Source organism: Neocloeon triangulifer, unplaced genomic scaffold (assembly GCF_031216515.1).
Source record: "Neocloeon triangulifer isolate White Clay Creek 2 clone unplaced genomic scaffold, ASM3121651v1 ptg000002l, whole genome shotgun sequence".
In the NCBI taxonomy this organism is placed as follows: domain Eukaryota; kingdom Metazoa; phylum Arthropoda; class Insecta; order Ephemeroptera; family Baetidae; genus Neocloeon; species Neocloeon triangulifer.
The window spans coordinates 7,503,396-7,520,323 of record NW_026775545.1 but is presented as its reverse complement, the minus strand read 5'-3'; the positions used below and the strand labels follow the sequence as shown (position 1 = coordinate 7,520,323).

Below are 16,928 nucleotides of genomic sequence, written 5' to 3'. Positions count from 1 at the left end.
ATTTTGCCTTGTTGGCCTGATAGACTACGTAACACAAATAGCCTTGATCCATATAGAATTTTAATTACTTGCAATTCACATAAAAAAATTTAAGCAGGAGTTTCTTAATTCAAAATTAACAAGGTGCTAAGAAAAAATATTTACATTGATTTTTAATCATTTTTTAAAATCATGCAGTTTCCTTCAGAATAAGTCGAATAAACGTTTCCAATCAAATTTTGATTAAATTATAATTTTTTCAATACATTTTTGTAAATTTTATTTACTAATTATAAACAAAAGCCTGGAAAATTAAAATTAAGATCTGGTTTGAAAAATAGAACACAGAATTTATCACAGAAATTTTGTTGGGTCCCGTAATCTCACCAAATAAGATCAAACGTCTACGTGAAGCGCAGACACAAGAAGTTGAACTCTTCCTTTCGGTCTCCTTACGCCGTCTTTTTTCAGCGCTCTACGTAATTGAAAGATATTAGCAAGGTGAAAAATGCGAGTTCAAAGTGTAGCGAGTTGGGTGAAAAAGTCTCATTCCGCAGCAGTTTGAAAAGAACTAGACGTGCACGGCGCAGACCGAAAAAATACGGAGCGCGTTCCTTAAGATTTCCAATATTCTTGATGACAAGGTTTAAGTGAAACTTTTTCTCTTTCGCCCGCGTCGTTCGCACTGCGAGCGAAGTTTCTTTTGCACGGAGCTGATGACAGGTGGAAAGAAAAACGATTTTGTTTCAAGTGCGCGGAAAAACTTATATATAACCGCTCGCCTGCGAGCTGCAATATCGAGCGCCAACTTTATGGGACGCACCGCTAATTAATGACACACACCTCCACCGACGCACAAAGCGGCTGGTAAGGGGCTATTTCCGCCTGCGGCCGCAAATTCCATCACTTTTTCGCAGATTGGAAAACTTTACCTCAGTCCCGTTAATTGCTTAGAGGACGTGTTTTTTTCTATTAAATTCCATATTAGCGCCGCTTTCAGCACAAGAGGGGTGCTTCGTGGGCCGACCGCAGGCCGAACTCCCTTTCCTTAATCAGCGGTAGTAGTTGCGGCATCCGGAGAGCAAGTCGGCGAAAGTCGGAAATAAAATACCACACCTAATAAAAAGTTTGCCAATCTGGAAATGCTTCTTTGCTCTCTGGCTGAGCTTTCTCTATGGTATCTGTCGGTCGTTATATAAATCAACAAGTCTCTTTTTTGCGAAAGGCAAAAATTTCCAGCTTTCTTCCGTTTGTTTTCATTCTTGAATTTTCTGAAATAAGATATTAACTATTATTCATCTTATTTTGAAACGACTACTTAATTTAATTAGTTAAAATTTCACCAGTGTGGTGATGCCTTTTTCATCGCACCCCTTAATAATTTCATAATTGATCATTCAAAAACTATGTCAGCGATTGGACAAATCAATGTAAACAGCAAAAATTTAAATAATTATTTTGATGACCTTATTAAATTACTTGCAAGTCCTCAACTCTTATATTTAAAATTTATGTTCAATATTTAATATTGACTTAAAAAGTAATATTCTTACTTTATGCGTCTTGTAAGTATAACATATTCAAAACATTCCTACGATTCCTGACTGTTTTTAAGCATCTAATGATCTGATGAATGTACATTTTATTATCATTATTCACAATTATTCATTTCGATCTAGCAGATATTAAGCTTTGAGAGCCTACTTTTGGAAAATGCAAACATCAGGCATAATCAAAAACTATTTTTTTTTTATCTGGAAAGACATTGTTTTTCATTAATATTTATAAGCACAAATATAAAAGACACTTTTTTACATGATTATGCATTATGAATTTGTTACTCATTGTCAAAGATATTTTTTTAAGGAAAATTTATATTGGTTCTTGGAGATCAGAGAGAAGTTTTGTTATTTTCCACAACTTATAAATTGTATATTATTCTAGAAAAAACGCTTTTACTCTTTGTCAAAAAAGGTATCTAAAAGTATCAGATTTAGGAGACTTTAAATGTTTTTGCTTGCTCTTTGGTAAACTCCAAAGCTTTTAAGGAAACGAAGTCATTAAAATAACAACATGTTGCTCACCCATCTCGGTAAAGCGCGTCTCACTCGCCCCATTTTCGCGCATCAGCCTGGCTGACGACTTATTATTGAACGTTACAATAAAAAAAAAACACTCTGCTCTTAGAGCGACACACGCAGCGCACGCAAAAAAATTAGACACGCGCACTCAATTCTTTCTTGCAACGCACCCTTTCAAAGTAAAAGGGCTTAAATTTATTTTGCACAAGGAAAGCGCCGTTTTTGTTTCACTCCGCCTCGAGAAATTACCAAAATTTGAGAGTGTAGTCTCGCTTGGAGTTTAAAAAAAAGGCAGAGAAAGGACCTCCTCATTATCCACCACGATTGCTTCGAGGCAAAACAGCACGCGACATGCAAAGTAAACGGCCTACTCCTTTTATTTCCATAGCCGCTTCTTCCCGACATGGCAAGGAGAGAATTTTTTAAGTGTCTCCAACGTCGCGGTGGTAATTTTTAAATGCTTCCCCTTTGTCTCTTTGTCCAAGTTGTTTTCGTATAATTTTCTCTTCCAATTTTTGTGTTTAGCCACCGGACTTTCTTATTTCTGCTTTTGTGTCCTTTCTTGGCTTGGAAAAGCTACGCTACCTTTTGAAAGGTACATGCATATTTTTGACTCAGTTCCTTTCATTTCAATTACAGTTTAGGTAATTTTGTAGAAGTAATTGATTGATGCTATTAAGCAATAAATAAATTCATGTTTTTTTATGAAAACAAAACATTTTAGAAAAAAAAATAATAATTATTGAAGTTCACACTCATGTTTTAAAGAAATCATATAACTAATTAATTTTAAAAGAATAATAAGTTGTCTGGCTAAATAAGTAATTATGTTTTGAAGTTTTAATTTTATTTTGAAATAATATACAAACATAAAATATTGTTTAAAACGTTTTAAGCTTTTTAACATTTACCATTCATCTTTTTATGTTAATATTTCTTTGGCCAAATAATGGCTGCTGGAAAGTTCCTTTGGCCTGCTGCATGAACACAATTCACCTGCTGTTATCAAACCACTTGCGGTGAAATATACTTTATGAATTCAAATTTGCAAGGAAAGAAACGGTGGGAGCAGCTTGAAAAGGTCACGCGCGCATTCAAAATGACGTGCAGAAATTACTTTCCATTTCCACTTTTGTCGCCCGCGTCTCGCAGTTTGTACAAAGAAAGCAGCAGGGAAATAATGTGCGTGCAGAGGGCGAGTTTAAAATGGCGCCGCTAAAAAGGTGTAATAAAGGGCCCTTCAAGATAAGATTTCGCACGCACGCTCTCTCTCTGCAGCAAGAAGGCGGGCGGGTGACTTCCATTTAGCTCCTCTGGCAGGGCGAGAGAGGCTAAATGAATGATATTAGGCAGACACAAATTAAGCCTCATTTTGCAAATGCCTTGGCGCAGATTGGCGTGTAATTTGGGCGTCATCGCTTTTACCAAGGACAAAGAGACAACCAAAGACACGCTCGCTCAGCGCGTTGGCTCGTTTTCCAGAGAATTTCTATTTAAGGAATTTCCTGTGACCGAGGAGAAATTATCACGGCGGAAAATCTGCTACCTTCGGGACCAAAAATGTAATTTGAAATTTTTGTGCAGCGGAGATATTTTTTAAATTTCTTTTTGGCTAATGAAAAATTCCTTTTGCTCCAGCCTTTTACAGAATCTGTGCAGTGTTAAATTTTTCAATTTGAGTTAATAAAAACCCTTACGTTAAACTCATAAAAATTTAGAATGATCAAAATAATTGTTTTTCTTGATCTCTCGCACGGTTTCAGAAATCCACGTAAGAATCGGTCTTCTAATCGTAAAAATTAATTTGAATTTTGTCAATTATTATTATTATTTGGCTTTCTTTGACGAAATTTGTAAGGAATATCTGCATAGCCATTCAAGTGCACTGAATTTAACACTGCGATCAAAATTCAAAGTTTGACGCTGAATGGGTTTTTATTTATATTGATTTATTTAAAAACTTATTTTCAAATCCATGACAGTAGCAAAGTTAAATTAAATATACCATTTAATTATTGAACCTATACTCAATCCCTCGATTTCAAAATAATTTATATTCAATTATTGAAGATTGTTAAATTTAAAAAAAATCCGTTGTTACAATCCGCAAGTTTCACTCTAAAAATAATCATCTATAATTTTTGCCACGTTGAAAAGTACAAAGTACCAAACGGTATCAAAAAAGTATTTCGATGCGACACTGCATTAGGTGTGAGTGTTCGAAACGTGCAAGATTCGGCACCAAGTACCTTTTCTCGATCTGCTAGCTTCTTGCGCGCCGCTCCTCTAGTTCCTTTGCTCGTTGCTTTTTATGAACGTGTTAATGACATTTACAGCAGACGCGAATGGTTTTTGCGCACTCTGGATGTGCTTGCTTCCTCGTCGCAGCTCCTTAACAGACGGGGGAGCTGCTCTTTTCACCTTTTTTGGCCACACTGCAGAGCTGCAAATCGATTCTGCAGTAGGAGAAGCTACGTGAAAACAAAAAACAAAACGCGGCCCACCGACAAGGAAAGGGATCTTTTGTTGTTTGCGGCGAAGAGTGAGCCTCGAGTTGCTATTTTTGTGTTTGGCAGCTCCTTTGTGTCTCTGCGAAAGCAAGTCACTTGCTGGCGATAATTAATTTCCAGAGAACAGCTCGGATTCGATCAGATCTCTGAGGATGTGCAAACGTCTAATTGAAAAGAAGATGAGAGCCAAGAAATCTCGTATTATTGGTGTGCAAAATAGAATGCCAAAGTCTAGAAAATAAAATAAAATTTGGTATATAGCATGAAATTACCAAGCTGAAGAAAAATCATATCCACCAAACTATGAATTTCACTTGTAACGAACAATATACTTATAAATTTTATTACTTGTTATCTATTTTTTTATTAATTTATTATGAACAATTGCATATACCAAAAAAAAATTATAAATTTTAATTCATAAATTAAAAATAAACATAATCATGTTTTTTCAAATATTAATTATAAATTAAAATAATATTTTTTTAAACAAAATAAAATTTTTTATTTTTATCAAATATATTTATAAAACTTGTATTGGTTTATGCTATTTAATTTCTTGAAAATTTGTACACAAAATAATCAGTTTGAAAATAAAAAATATAAAAATTGAGTTATACAACTTTCTAATATGCATAGGAAAAACTGATATTCTGGAATTTTTAGCAAGGTTAGTTAAAAATTACCAATACAATTAAACTAAAAATTCCATTCAAGCGGTGAAACGAAATCAAAAGGGGTGCTAAAGTTGAAAGTTCAAGATTGATTTAGGGCACCTGTGCGGCGCAACTATCGAGAACCAAATTTATTCCACGGCCCCTACAGCCGCGCAGTTAGCTGTCTTGGGTTGAAACGTACGGCCCAGAGCCGGAGAGGTGCCACTCGCCGGTGGTTTTAATACTTCCGAGATGCTTGCCTGAACGCGGCGAGGCAATTACAAACTTCCTTCTCGCCGTCGAGCGAAACGAAAGAAAGCGGCCGTCGTGCCACCCCCGGCACGCCAGCCACACCGTGCTCGCGAATTAAATCCATCTATCTCCGACTGACTTTACCATAAAACATGCATTCCGACAACATAACTCACTTAGCCCAACGGTAAAGACTGCAGAGAGCCTTTTACTCTCGTGGTCGTTTTCATTACGGGCTGCAGCCGCGGCGCACAAACTACCCATAAACTGCTGCTGCTGGCTGGCCTGCGAACCGTCAACAAGTTCTTGCTGCTGGAACTGCAGCAAAGTCAAACAGAGTGGGACTAATTGTAAATCTCTTTGGATGTTTGCAGAAATAAAATAAAAATGGCTTACTTAGTTCAAAGTTTCAACAGCTGCTCATTTACTAAATAAAGAATAATAGAATTACACACACTTTAAAATTCTAGCACTAAAAGTAATATGTGACAAATTTCGAATTTAACGTTGTTTATTTCCTTTTTTTCTCTTCAATAATTATTTCGCACTGTTGTGATCTTTTTCATTTTTTTTTTTATATATATGTGTCACTTTTATAACCTTCATAAATAATTATATTAGATTAGATCGGATTAGATATTAACTTTGTTGACAATTTACATACATTTCATACATTTTAAAAAATAATTTATTATTTTTTTTAAAAAAAATTTTAAATGTTACAATAGTTTTAATTTCACAATAATTAATCTTTTCTATAATTTAATACATTTTTTTTATATCCAATAAATTATGCTTACAATCCAGTCCTTTTCCTCTGAAGGCATCATAAATTTTAGAAACTTTTAATCAAAATAAAAAGTAAGTATCCAATGTATGAATCTTTAATTTAAAATATGAAAAGTAAATTTCTGAATTTTAAGTACTTGTTTTGTAGGTGATTGTATTAAAGAATTACTGCAACTTGTAAATCAAACTTATATTACGTATCTTTTTTTCTAATCTAAATAGACCATTAGACACAGGTTTAGAGGTCTAGATAATATTAATTAGCGATAATTTAATATCTTTTTGGACATTCCGCACATCTTAAAAAAAATCCCACCCTCAGAAACTACAGCTTTATGCACTATATTTATTATAATTTCCAAAACTTTTTTCAAATAAATTTTTTGTAATCAAAATAAGGATTCCGCTTGTTTTTGGTCTTATGATTGGTTATTTTTTTCCAAAAATATTGTTACGTGACTTTTTTTGAAACTTACTAAATGATGCCCTAACGCCTCAAACCCACCCAGACCCAATCTCAAGCATTGAAAATTCGGTCACCACACATATTTCTATCCTTATCCTTAACCAGAATAGATCTTTTCAAGATTGGAACATTTCTCTCCACAAATGAAGGGTTGCTGGAGGGTGTGTAACTGCATGTGCCAGTCAGTGTGCGTGAGAGTGACATGTCGTGTCTTTCTCTTTCTTTCTCCGCCGCACATTGAGCTGACAACAAAAGGCACACGCGGAGACAAAAGAATGAGCGGAAATAAAGCATTTTCACATTTTATCTCTTCTTCTTATGATTCTGCAAAGAGGATTTGAAGAGTGAGTGAATCATTAAATTTACAAGCCAGAGAGATCAAATTTAGTTTGACGGAATCTAAAATAGAGAGAAGAAAAAAATAATGCTGATCGGTGCAAAAGTAGTTGCATACCTCTCAGGCTATATTGGCTGAGACCTGTCGGGCGACTACCCACGCCCTTTCCAAGTACTTTTCCACCTCATAAATCGTGCGAGAAATCGCATCGAGTTTTCGTTTGCAGTTTCGATGGGTGGGCTAGACAGCCACGAAGGTATACCTCGACAAACGGTAATGGTGAGGTCTGCAAAGCACCTTTTTTATCACACCACGTTCTCTCACTCCAATTCATTTTTTGATTTGATCAAATTCTTTATTAATAAAATATCTGATTTCCAAAGAGAAATTATACATAATAGTCTGATTCAAATATTATTATTTTTATTTATGAATAATTGTGGTTTTGGGATCATGAATTCTAACAGTCAGTGTGATCGACCATTTTAATAGAATCAATGTCGATATCAAAGCCGGTCATGAATTCGTGTAAAATTTCTAAGGTTCCTTCAGGCAGACTTTTTTCTCTGGAGTAGACGTGCGCGCACATAGAGCGGTCCATCTTCATTATTTCCGTGTTGAAAACCGGCTGACAGGAAATGGTAATTGCGAATGTCTCGTAATCTGTCGCCACGACATATTTATTGTAGGGACCTGAAAAATACGACAATTCATGTAGTTTGATGATCACAAAGTCAAAAAATATAAAAATAAAATTAAATACATACTTAAAAATAGACTAAGCCAAAAATTATAACATGGTTTTCTTGCAATGTAATTTAGCACACAAAACCTAATTAAAAATAATTTAAATAATAAATTTTTTTAATTTATTTTTTAAATATGTTGAATAATAATAACAAATAGTTCATATAATTATTTTTTTATATTTAAATAAAAAAATACTACAATTTAAATTTCTTGGCTAGCTTTTTTGTTGTTTTTTCATTTATTTTTCCATTTACAATATATTACTTGGAATAATAATATTATGTTAAGCTTTCAAAAGTATAATAATATCTATTACAAAACAATTAAAACCAAATTAAGTACTTATAAATTTTTCAAAATTAAATTTCTCCGAGTCGTTATAATTGTTACAAATAAATGCATAAATAAGTTAAGTGAAATTTAGGCTTTGTTTCTACAATCTACCCGCTAAAAGCTAAAACTTGCCCTATCTCGATAAACATGAGCAGGAAATTAATTTGAGAGGGTCGGTTGTAAATTGGGGAGATACATGCCTGACCATGTGCCGTCCTGCTGCTTGAACACCGCAAACGACTCGGCCGGTTTGGTCTTATCCGCCACGCTGTAGACCATGTCCGTTTTCAGTTGGCCGTCCAGCGTCTTGTGGGGCAGCTGGTAGTCGAGAATGGTCGAGCCTCCCGTCGTATTCACGGTCACATTCATCCTCGAGCACTTCTCCTCGGGCGAGCCGGTCTCCATGTGCGAAATCATGTGCCAGAGGCCAGCAAACTGTGAAATTAACCCATAAAGTAACACGCACAAAGTGTATAAAGATCTTGAAATCAGATAAGAAGTTTCTGAGCGTAAGGAAGGTTTGCAAAAGAAAAAGGATTTTAATTAAAATCATAAACCTTTCACTTGATAAGCAGTAAATTTAAAATAATTCTTTATTTTCAAATTTGAATTTTATAAAGTTCATATTATACCTTCTCTGCGTCAAACGGAGTCTTTCCAAAAACCTTGGGACATTTCTTCACGAATCCTCTCTTCTCGTTTTTTCCAGCAGCCACAACGGCCAGCACGCAAAAAAGGATCACCAGGAATTTCATTATTTTCGAGTCTGTCACTCTCTCCGCAACAAAGCGCGATCGAATGGAAGATCTTTGCTTGCCGAACTTTATATATCTAGGTGCTGACCGCAGAGGGGCAGAACATTGGCCACGTTATTCGAGAAATAGATGCGAATTTTATTCTGAGCGCAGTGACCCTGAAGAAGTGCACCCACCTGCAGAGCCTCCAGTTATTTGCGATGACGGCTTATCTGCAGAAGTGACAAGCAAATTCTAATAATTTTTCCTCATTATAGGGTCAACCTAGAACGTTGATCTTACTTTTTTATTTCAAAAATTTAATTACTTATCCAGAGCAGATCTAGAACATGAATGGCTAGTTTATTAATTAAATTTTTTAGCACCGACAATTAGGAAAATATGTGCTTGAAACTAAATACGCAAGAATATAAATGAGTAAAAAATATTCAAACAAAGCTTCCAATTAATCATTAATATTTTGATGTATTTAAAAGATTCATAAGCGACCCCAAAAAAGAAATCATCTGTACACGTAACATGATCAAGATCATTTCTCAGTAACTACAAAACTAAATAATTATAACACTGAATTTTATTTACACAAATATAATCAACTTGACCTCTATCACAAAAAAATCTTACCCAAAAAGGTATCTTGCAACAACAGAAATCACAATTTATGCTTGTACAGCAAAATATAGCTTGCATTATAATATACCATACATACAAAACTAGATAAAAAATTAGTATTTTATATTCACTCAAATAATATAGCACTTAAGCTAATTGTTCATAAATCATTGCACTTCGTCCGAGTGAGTCTATTGCTTTGACACAGAGAAACTATCGGCACTCCAAGAACAAAAATTTCGCTGTTCTTTTTTTTATTTTGCTTTTCAGATAAAATTGCACACCAATCATGCTTTTTGCAATTGTATTATTGGAAAATCATATATTTAGCTCGTTTTTTTTTACTTCTTATCGATTTTCCTTAGATTAATTTATATCTTGTAAATTAATGTTTCCTTCCTTGTCTGTGTCATATAATTAAACAGACTTTTCAACTAGCAATGAAGAATATAAAGTAATTTATTGTGTCTGAATGTTTTTTTTTACCTCTTATTGATCTTCCATAAATTAATAAATTAATTTATCATAAATTAATATTTTCTTCCTTGTTTGTGCCATTTTAATGGACTTTTCAACTGGAAAAGAAAAATATATAAAAATATTTATTATGTCTGAATTTGAGCACAACTTTTTAGAGATAGAAAAAAATATTCATTAAAGAATTATACTTTAATTAAAGATCTCATTTTTAAAATTTATTATATTTTTTTATAAAGAAACCGTGTAGGAATGGTTGCTGCATATAAAGACCATAATAAAAAATTGCATTTGATTTTTTTGGGGTTTTCTTCATTTTTATTATAAAAATTCTCACATTCAGGTCAGTTTGCTTCGTTTTCAAAATTGCGTTTGTCAAAAGATGTTTCAGTTGCATGAAAAGCTACAAAATCTAGGATTAAATGCTTCATCAGTCCGTGTGGCACAGCAGAGGTCGTCATAGGTTTAAATTTTTAGCAGTTGGTGTGGTCCATCAGCTTGATGCTGTCGTATTCAATGTCGTAGCTGGTGAGGATGCTCTTCAGGGTCTTCAGCTTATCCTCGGGCAGGGTGGCGGAACGGGCGAGGATGACGGCGTACAGGTCGCGGCTGAACTCCTTGGTCTCCTCATTGAAGGTGGGCCTGCAGGTGACGCAGACGGCGTAGCTGTCATAGTCGGTGGCGACGATGGCCTGCTTGAAGACGGCTAAAATGGAAAAAAATAAAATCAATTAAAAACGATTCAAAACATCGTTACTTTGGTTAAAAAATTTTCATGGCAAATTGATTCATGATATATTGAAATAATTTTGATAGTTCTTTAAAACAAATAAAAATTTGTGTTAAGCTCAAAAGTGGAATAGAAAATTTAAAACAACTTTTCGCGAGCATTACGAGCAACGCAAAATGATCAAATTCTACTGACGAGAGAACTTGCTGGTCTCCTCCTTCTTGTAGGTGGAATAGGACATGGCTCCCTTGTCGCCCTTCAGGTAGCTGATCATCTCACCAATCTTGGCCTTGCCGTCCTGGAAGTAGTTGAACTTGTAGTTCAGGGTGGTGCCAGCTTCGCCCTTGAAGGCGGCCACGCTCAACTTGGTGCACTTCTTCTCACCGAAGTTGGGGTTGGGCACGTAGGCAATAACGTTCCAGTCACCGGCGAACTGCAAAACACAGACAGAAAAATAATGATGATTGCTCTTAAGCTGCGTGCGTGCGGCAAAGAAGAAAAGCTGTGCGATTGCTTTTCCATTCAATCGGCTACTGATCTAATGGCGCAAATCGCAATAATATTTCGTAAAAAGGGTTAAAAAAAGGAGTGCGCAAATAAATCTTATTTTATTTCAACAATTTATTTGGAAAAAAAATTACCAACAATTAAAATGTTACAAAAAAAATCACGTTTTTATTAAGAGATAAGTGTTCAATTATTGAAGTTTTAACGGGCAAATAATAAAATTATGAAAATAATAATAACAGGTTTATATCTCTCAATAAAACGGCTCTTGACTTTCAAGTAGTTTTCGACCGGCGTATATAGTTTGCAGCACTAATCATCGGCCTGTTGGCGTTTTTGATTGACAGGCACACTAACCGTGCTGCATAATCGGCTGCCTAAGAGCCGGGCATGGAGCGATAATTGATTGACTACTCCATTAAGGGGCGAGCGTGCAATTACACCGCGGGTATATAGTGCGAGTGCGTGACGCCCAAAATCAATAATTCAAATGACACTCTATAGAAACACAGACCGAGCTCGGCGGATAAATCGGACAGCGAAATGTGCGTGCGAATTAGCGAAACCGGGCACGTAAAAAGAAGAGCGTGGAAAGATATTCCGCTCGGCTGGTGCGATGAGAACGGAAAACGGCCTCATTTTCATTCAGGAGGCGCATCGGACGCGTTGCATAAATACAATCTCGCTCCCTCGCTTCTACTGATTTCAATGAGAATCGCGAGAGAAAGAGATAAATAACAAAATTACGCGCGCCGTCTCCGATTTTAATTTGCAAAGAAAGTAAATTTCCTATGTTGACAGTTCGATTTGGGAGGAGGGAATAATTTACATTGAAATTTAATTACCCAGAAAAGAAAAATAATAGTTATCGAATGTTGAATAAAAAAAATTGATTAATCAAATTAATCTTTTTAAAACTTTATCAAACTTAATAAGATTCAACTTATTTTCAAATTCAAATTCAAAATAATTATGTTTGATACCAACATAAAATTAAAATCGTATATAGTTAATAATATTTTCTCAAATTTTCTCACCTTAGACTCGTCGAAGGGGTACTTGCCAGTGACCCAGGGGCACTTCTTCTGGTGGTGGTCGGCGGCGGCGACGGCCAGGAGGGCGGCGAGGGCAAAGATGTAGCGATTCATGGTAGCTGATGGACTGTTTGGCCTGATGTGGGACGAGACACTGGAGAGCCGGTCCTTTTATACACCAGGAGCGCACGCCAGGAGAACCGGCTTCGCACCGTGAGCACCTTTTGGCATTGACCTTGGACGAGAGCACACACTATAGCAACGGGCCAGGTGGGAGGACCTGACAGGGAATCGCCGAATCATTTTTCAGGTAACATCATCTGCTGACAAGCCTCCGCTGTTATCTCTGCTTAAATGCTGCACAAAAATTAACGAATATTAATTTGAATTTTTTAAGAGTATATTTTTGGACTCCTCACAGTTTTTTCATATTTCTTTTGGAACACTGATTGTGAGATTAAAGATGATTAGATGTTTTAATTTAATTTACAGGAATATCAATTAATAGCATGTTCATCTAATTTTCTACCTCTTTTTTCAGAGTGACAAACTCTTGCTTAGTGTTTTTTTTTCATTTCCCAGTTTGAAATATAAGTATAATGTGTATTATAAATTTTTCCATTTATGTTTTGATAAGATCATTCAAAGCAGGTAATTAATGGGTATGATTAACAAAATATTACTAGACTAGAGACCAGATAGATTAAAAAAATTGCATATGTCATCCAAATTGAATTTTAACTTTAATACCTTACTGTAAATGCGGGATAACTTTTAACACAAAAAATGTAGATTTTTGTTTTAATTAAAAATTTAATGTAGGATTGCAATAGATAAAAAATGAACACAAATTTATTTAATGATAAATCATTTAAAAATGTTTTTTTATCACTTATTCACTATAAACATAAAAATAAAACCTAATGTTAATATTAAATTTGTGGAGATAAATTATTTTTAAATATTTAAAATAAATTTACAAAACAAAAAATTGCATTTGCCGCTTTTAACAGAATGCTCTAGAAAAAAAGATAATTATGCTTGTAGTTTCTCATGTTGCCTGCGGCGCACGTTATGAGAACAAAAAATTGAATGCCGGTCTTAATGCATCTCTCGTGCTTAAATATTATTATTGCCTGAGAATAAATCATGCTGCGCAGAACATCATGATTTTCGGGCGAGGGGCATTTAAAGGGTAAGAGTGCGATGACCGTGCGAATAATATTCGCTCTGCAAACAATTTTTATCTTCTTTCTGCATCTCACGCTGCTCTCTGCAAATCCCGATACACGAGAGCACTATACGGTCGTGCAAAATGTTTATGACTGACGCTGCGAAAAGGGGCAGTGCCCAGAAAATGCCATGAAAGACTCTTTGTTAATTTTTATTTCTGAAGCCATAAAAATATTTAAATTATCTTCATTTTCATGGATTTTTTTAATTGTAACTGAGCAACTATTTCCAGACAGTTCTAAGCAGATATGCAATGATCTTATAGTTTCTTTGTTTTTAAATTCTTTTAATATCAGAAAAAGTAGTTATTTATTCAAAATCAAAAAGAAAGAAATCAACTAAAAAATACTACTTCTTGAATTTAAAAATATTAGTAAAATTTAAAGTTTATTTAATTTTTTTTCTTAACTCTTTCTTTTAAATAATGTATAAAATTTAAAGTTAAAATAAATAATTTTTAATTTTTTTCTAATTTTCTCAAGAGCAGAATATAAAATTATTTTTTTTTATAATTTTGATTTGGTATTTTTTTTAATAAATTTGGTAATTGTCTGCAACCATTTTTAAAGGTTGTTGATTAACAAATAATTTCCAATTACTTGAAAAATTGCTATGTATACTGCTGTAATAATATAATATTTTTAAATATATGAAATCTTTAAAATTATTCATTGGTATGACAAGATAAAACAGCAACGTTGACTGATTCATGATTGAATTATCTGTATACAAATTCCTTTTAATGCTTGTGTTTATCTGACGACAATATTTAGTGTAAAAATTCGCGAACTTTCGATGATAAGGAAAAAGCTCGTCTAAAAATTTTGGCCACTCTCCCGCGGCGGTTGGTGGTGGAGGTGATTTATCTTGCAGAGGCTGCGCTCGGCTCTTTCTCTGTTACCAAGGTACCTTTGGAGGCGCATCTGCCTGCCTGGCAACAGCATGCGTACCCTTCCTTCACCTTCGCACACAACAAAGACGTGCTCATCCTCTTCTCTCCTCGTTTTTGCCCGACCGTATTATATAATTTTGCACTTTATTTTTTTACGGCACATCAACTCCCGACGAAAAATCTCCTTTGCCTGCAATGGCCTCGGTACGCGTCGGATAATTATATTCAGCACGTTATGTAAGCAACTCGAGTGTATGTAATGCCCTGAGATCGGAATTCCTCTTTATTACCTGTGTGGTTCTGCTAATTGTAAGTCATTCGCCTGTAAACTTTGTAGCGTGGCGAATTATTTACTGCCGTAATTCGAGCACAGGATTGGAGTTTTATGACCAGATATAAGTTTTATCTTCCTAGAGATACTTTGAAAAATAAATGCTACTTAATTGATATTTATATTAAAAATATTGATCCAATTTTGGCTAGACTAAATAATTGCAATATTTTTTCAATGCTTATTATTTAAAAACAGCGTCTTTGTGTAAGCAGAAAAAAATGGAAAAATTTATTGCAGTTTGAGCTTAGCGCCGGCGCTCCCAGATCGCAGCATCCGTCAAGTTGTGCTGCTCTTTCCAAGGGTTGGAAAATCAATAGGTTTGTAGCAAGCCAAGTTAGTGCTTTTAGCGGTCCACAGAGAGAGCACAAGTTCAAATTTTGTTGCTAAATTTTATCTGAGGTCTACAAAAATTTCATTGCAATAAAATTATTGTTTTTTAAATAAATTTTCCACAGTTAAAATAATTTTTGGATTGTTCTTAATTAATTTATTTCTTGTGTTATTAAATTAAAAGTAATTGATAAATTTTAATATAGTTACTAATCAAATATTATGCCAACATTATTTAAAAAAAAATTAAACAAAGTAATCTTGGTGATCTTTTATATTGAGTTTTAATAATAGTAAATATAATTATTTAAAATATCTTTCTTATGTTATGAGATGCCTACACATGCCTGCAAGAGCCGTCAACTTTTCTTTGCCTTATTATTCATGAAGGGTGATTAGATTTATCATAATCATCATATATCCATTTTTTTCTGACAAATGGACGTTTCAGTCTTATTGTTTCGTCTATAAAAATATGAATAAATTTGAATACTAAATATCTTATTTTCATGTGCTTGAGTTTGAGAGTTCTACAAATTTGAAATATTTATAACATTAAAGGGATTCAAAATTCCCATATTCAAAAGCACACACAAAATCGTGGCGTTAATTAGTTGCACCCTGATCAAAGAGCGGTCTTTTTAAGTACAAACGCCGCGCACTCTGGAGGCTGCGTTGTTTGAACTTTGACTTGGCAAAGAGAGCCGTTTGACTGTTTGCGCTGATTAAAAAGGCTGATTACTGGTAATTCTTTGCGGCTGCCCAAAGAGAGGAGGATGCTCGCTCGTCATTCACTTGATAAAAGTGCCGGCCGCTTGCTTTCTGGCTTGATGTGTTCTCTCGTTAACTCCTCTTGTTTCTCCGCACCCATTAGGCCCCTATTCAGCGGCTTCTCTGCAACCGACCACTCTCTTCATGTTTGCAAATTGATATTTTCAGGCGAATGACATGAACGAGGAAAATTTCGCCAAAATATTCACAAACACTAATTTTGATACATTTTAGTCGATGAAATATTTTTTTTTAAATAAACTGAGGTTATTTAAATTAATTTAAATAAAATAAAATACATACAGAAATAAAAGAAAAGGTACAAAATAATTACATTTTGGTGTTTCTGCTGAATCTTTTGATAAAATGTTTCTAAATATTCTGCAACTGAATTCGATTTTAATTTAATGTTAAGAAACTTCAAAAATAAAAGTAGTTTAAAATACTCTAATTTTTCTACTTTTCAATGTGCAAACTAACTCGCACATCAATTAAAAAAACCATAGCTTTTTTATGCCGTTATGTTCCAAGTACTTGTTTTGATATTCAATTGACTATCAAAACGGGTTTGTAAAAAAATATATATTTAACTTTTGACTGGGGGCTTTTTGCGAACTGGAACCAGTTTTGCAGAGCGAATTTGGCATTATGGCAACTTATCACTCTTTAACTGTATTTGGAGTGACAATCTGGTCCACCACGCCCTGCATGATCTTGTTTTTGCGATGCTCACATTGGAGGCAACGACCCTTGCCTCCCACTAGAGATAAATCTGTAAAAAGTTCGCAACTGTTCTTCACTACATGTACTCGGATCGAGTGATACAAAAAATTGGCTCTGCTCGTCTGAATAATTCACTATCGAATATGAGATGAGGAGTTCTTTCTCTAAGAAGCCGCTTGTGCACTTCAAAGTAATAGAAATGATAGGAAAAAGGAGCGACTTGACATAACTTTAACCAACAAGATTATTTATGAGCAAAATAGAGAAGATTTTAATAATTTTTATTTAAAATAAAATATTAGATTGCTTAAAATTATAGAAAAGAAATAAAAATTGATCAAAATGTAAAATAAATTTATTAAATATTGAATAAAAAA

The 16,928-nt window shown here is 34.3% G+C and overlaps 2 protein-coding genes across 2 annotated transcripts; both read right to left on the bottom strand.

The window, feature by feature from the left end:
- Window positions 1-7,484: 7,484 nt before the first annotated feature.
- Window positions 7,485-8,988, bottom strand: LOC132205301 (uncharacterized). The gene is made up of 3 exons (XM_059634269.1): window positions 8,786-8,988; window positions 8,354-8,588; window positions 7,485-7,763 (listed from the first exon to the last, which is right to left on the bottom strand). The coding sequence occupies exons 1-3, from the start codon at window positions 8,906-8,908 to the stop codon at window positions 7,531-7,533; spliced, it is 591 nt and encodes a 196-aa protein (XP_059490252.1). The 5' UTR covers window positions 8,909-8,988; the 3' UTR covers window positions 7,485-7,530.
- Window positions 8,989-10,293: 1,305 nt separating this feature from the next.
- Window positions 10,294-12,433, bottom strand: LOC132203163 (uncharacterized). The gene is made up of 3 exons (XM_059630717.1): window positions 12,272-12,433; window positions 10,923-11,160; window positions 10,294-10,703 (listed from the first exon to the last, which is right to left on the bottom strand). The coding sequence occupies exons 1-3, from the start codon at window positions 12,380-12,382 to the stop codon at window positions 10,471-10,473; spliced, it is 582 nt and encodes a 193-aa protein (XP_059486700.1). The 5' UTR covers window positions 12,383-12,433; the 3' UTR covers window positions 10,294-10,470.
- Between the last annotated feature and the right edge of the window lie 4,495 nt (window positions 12,434-16,928).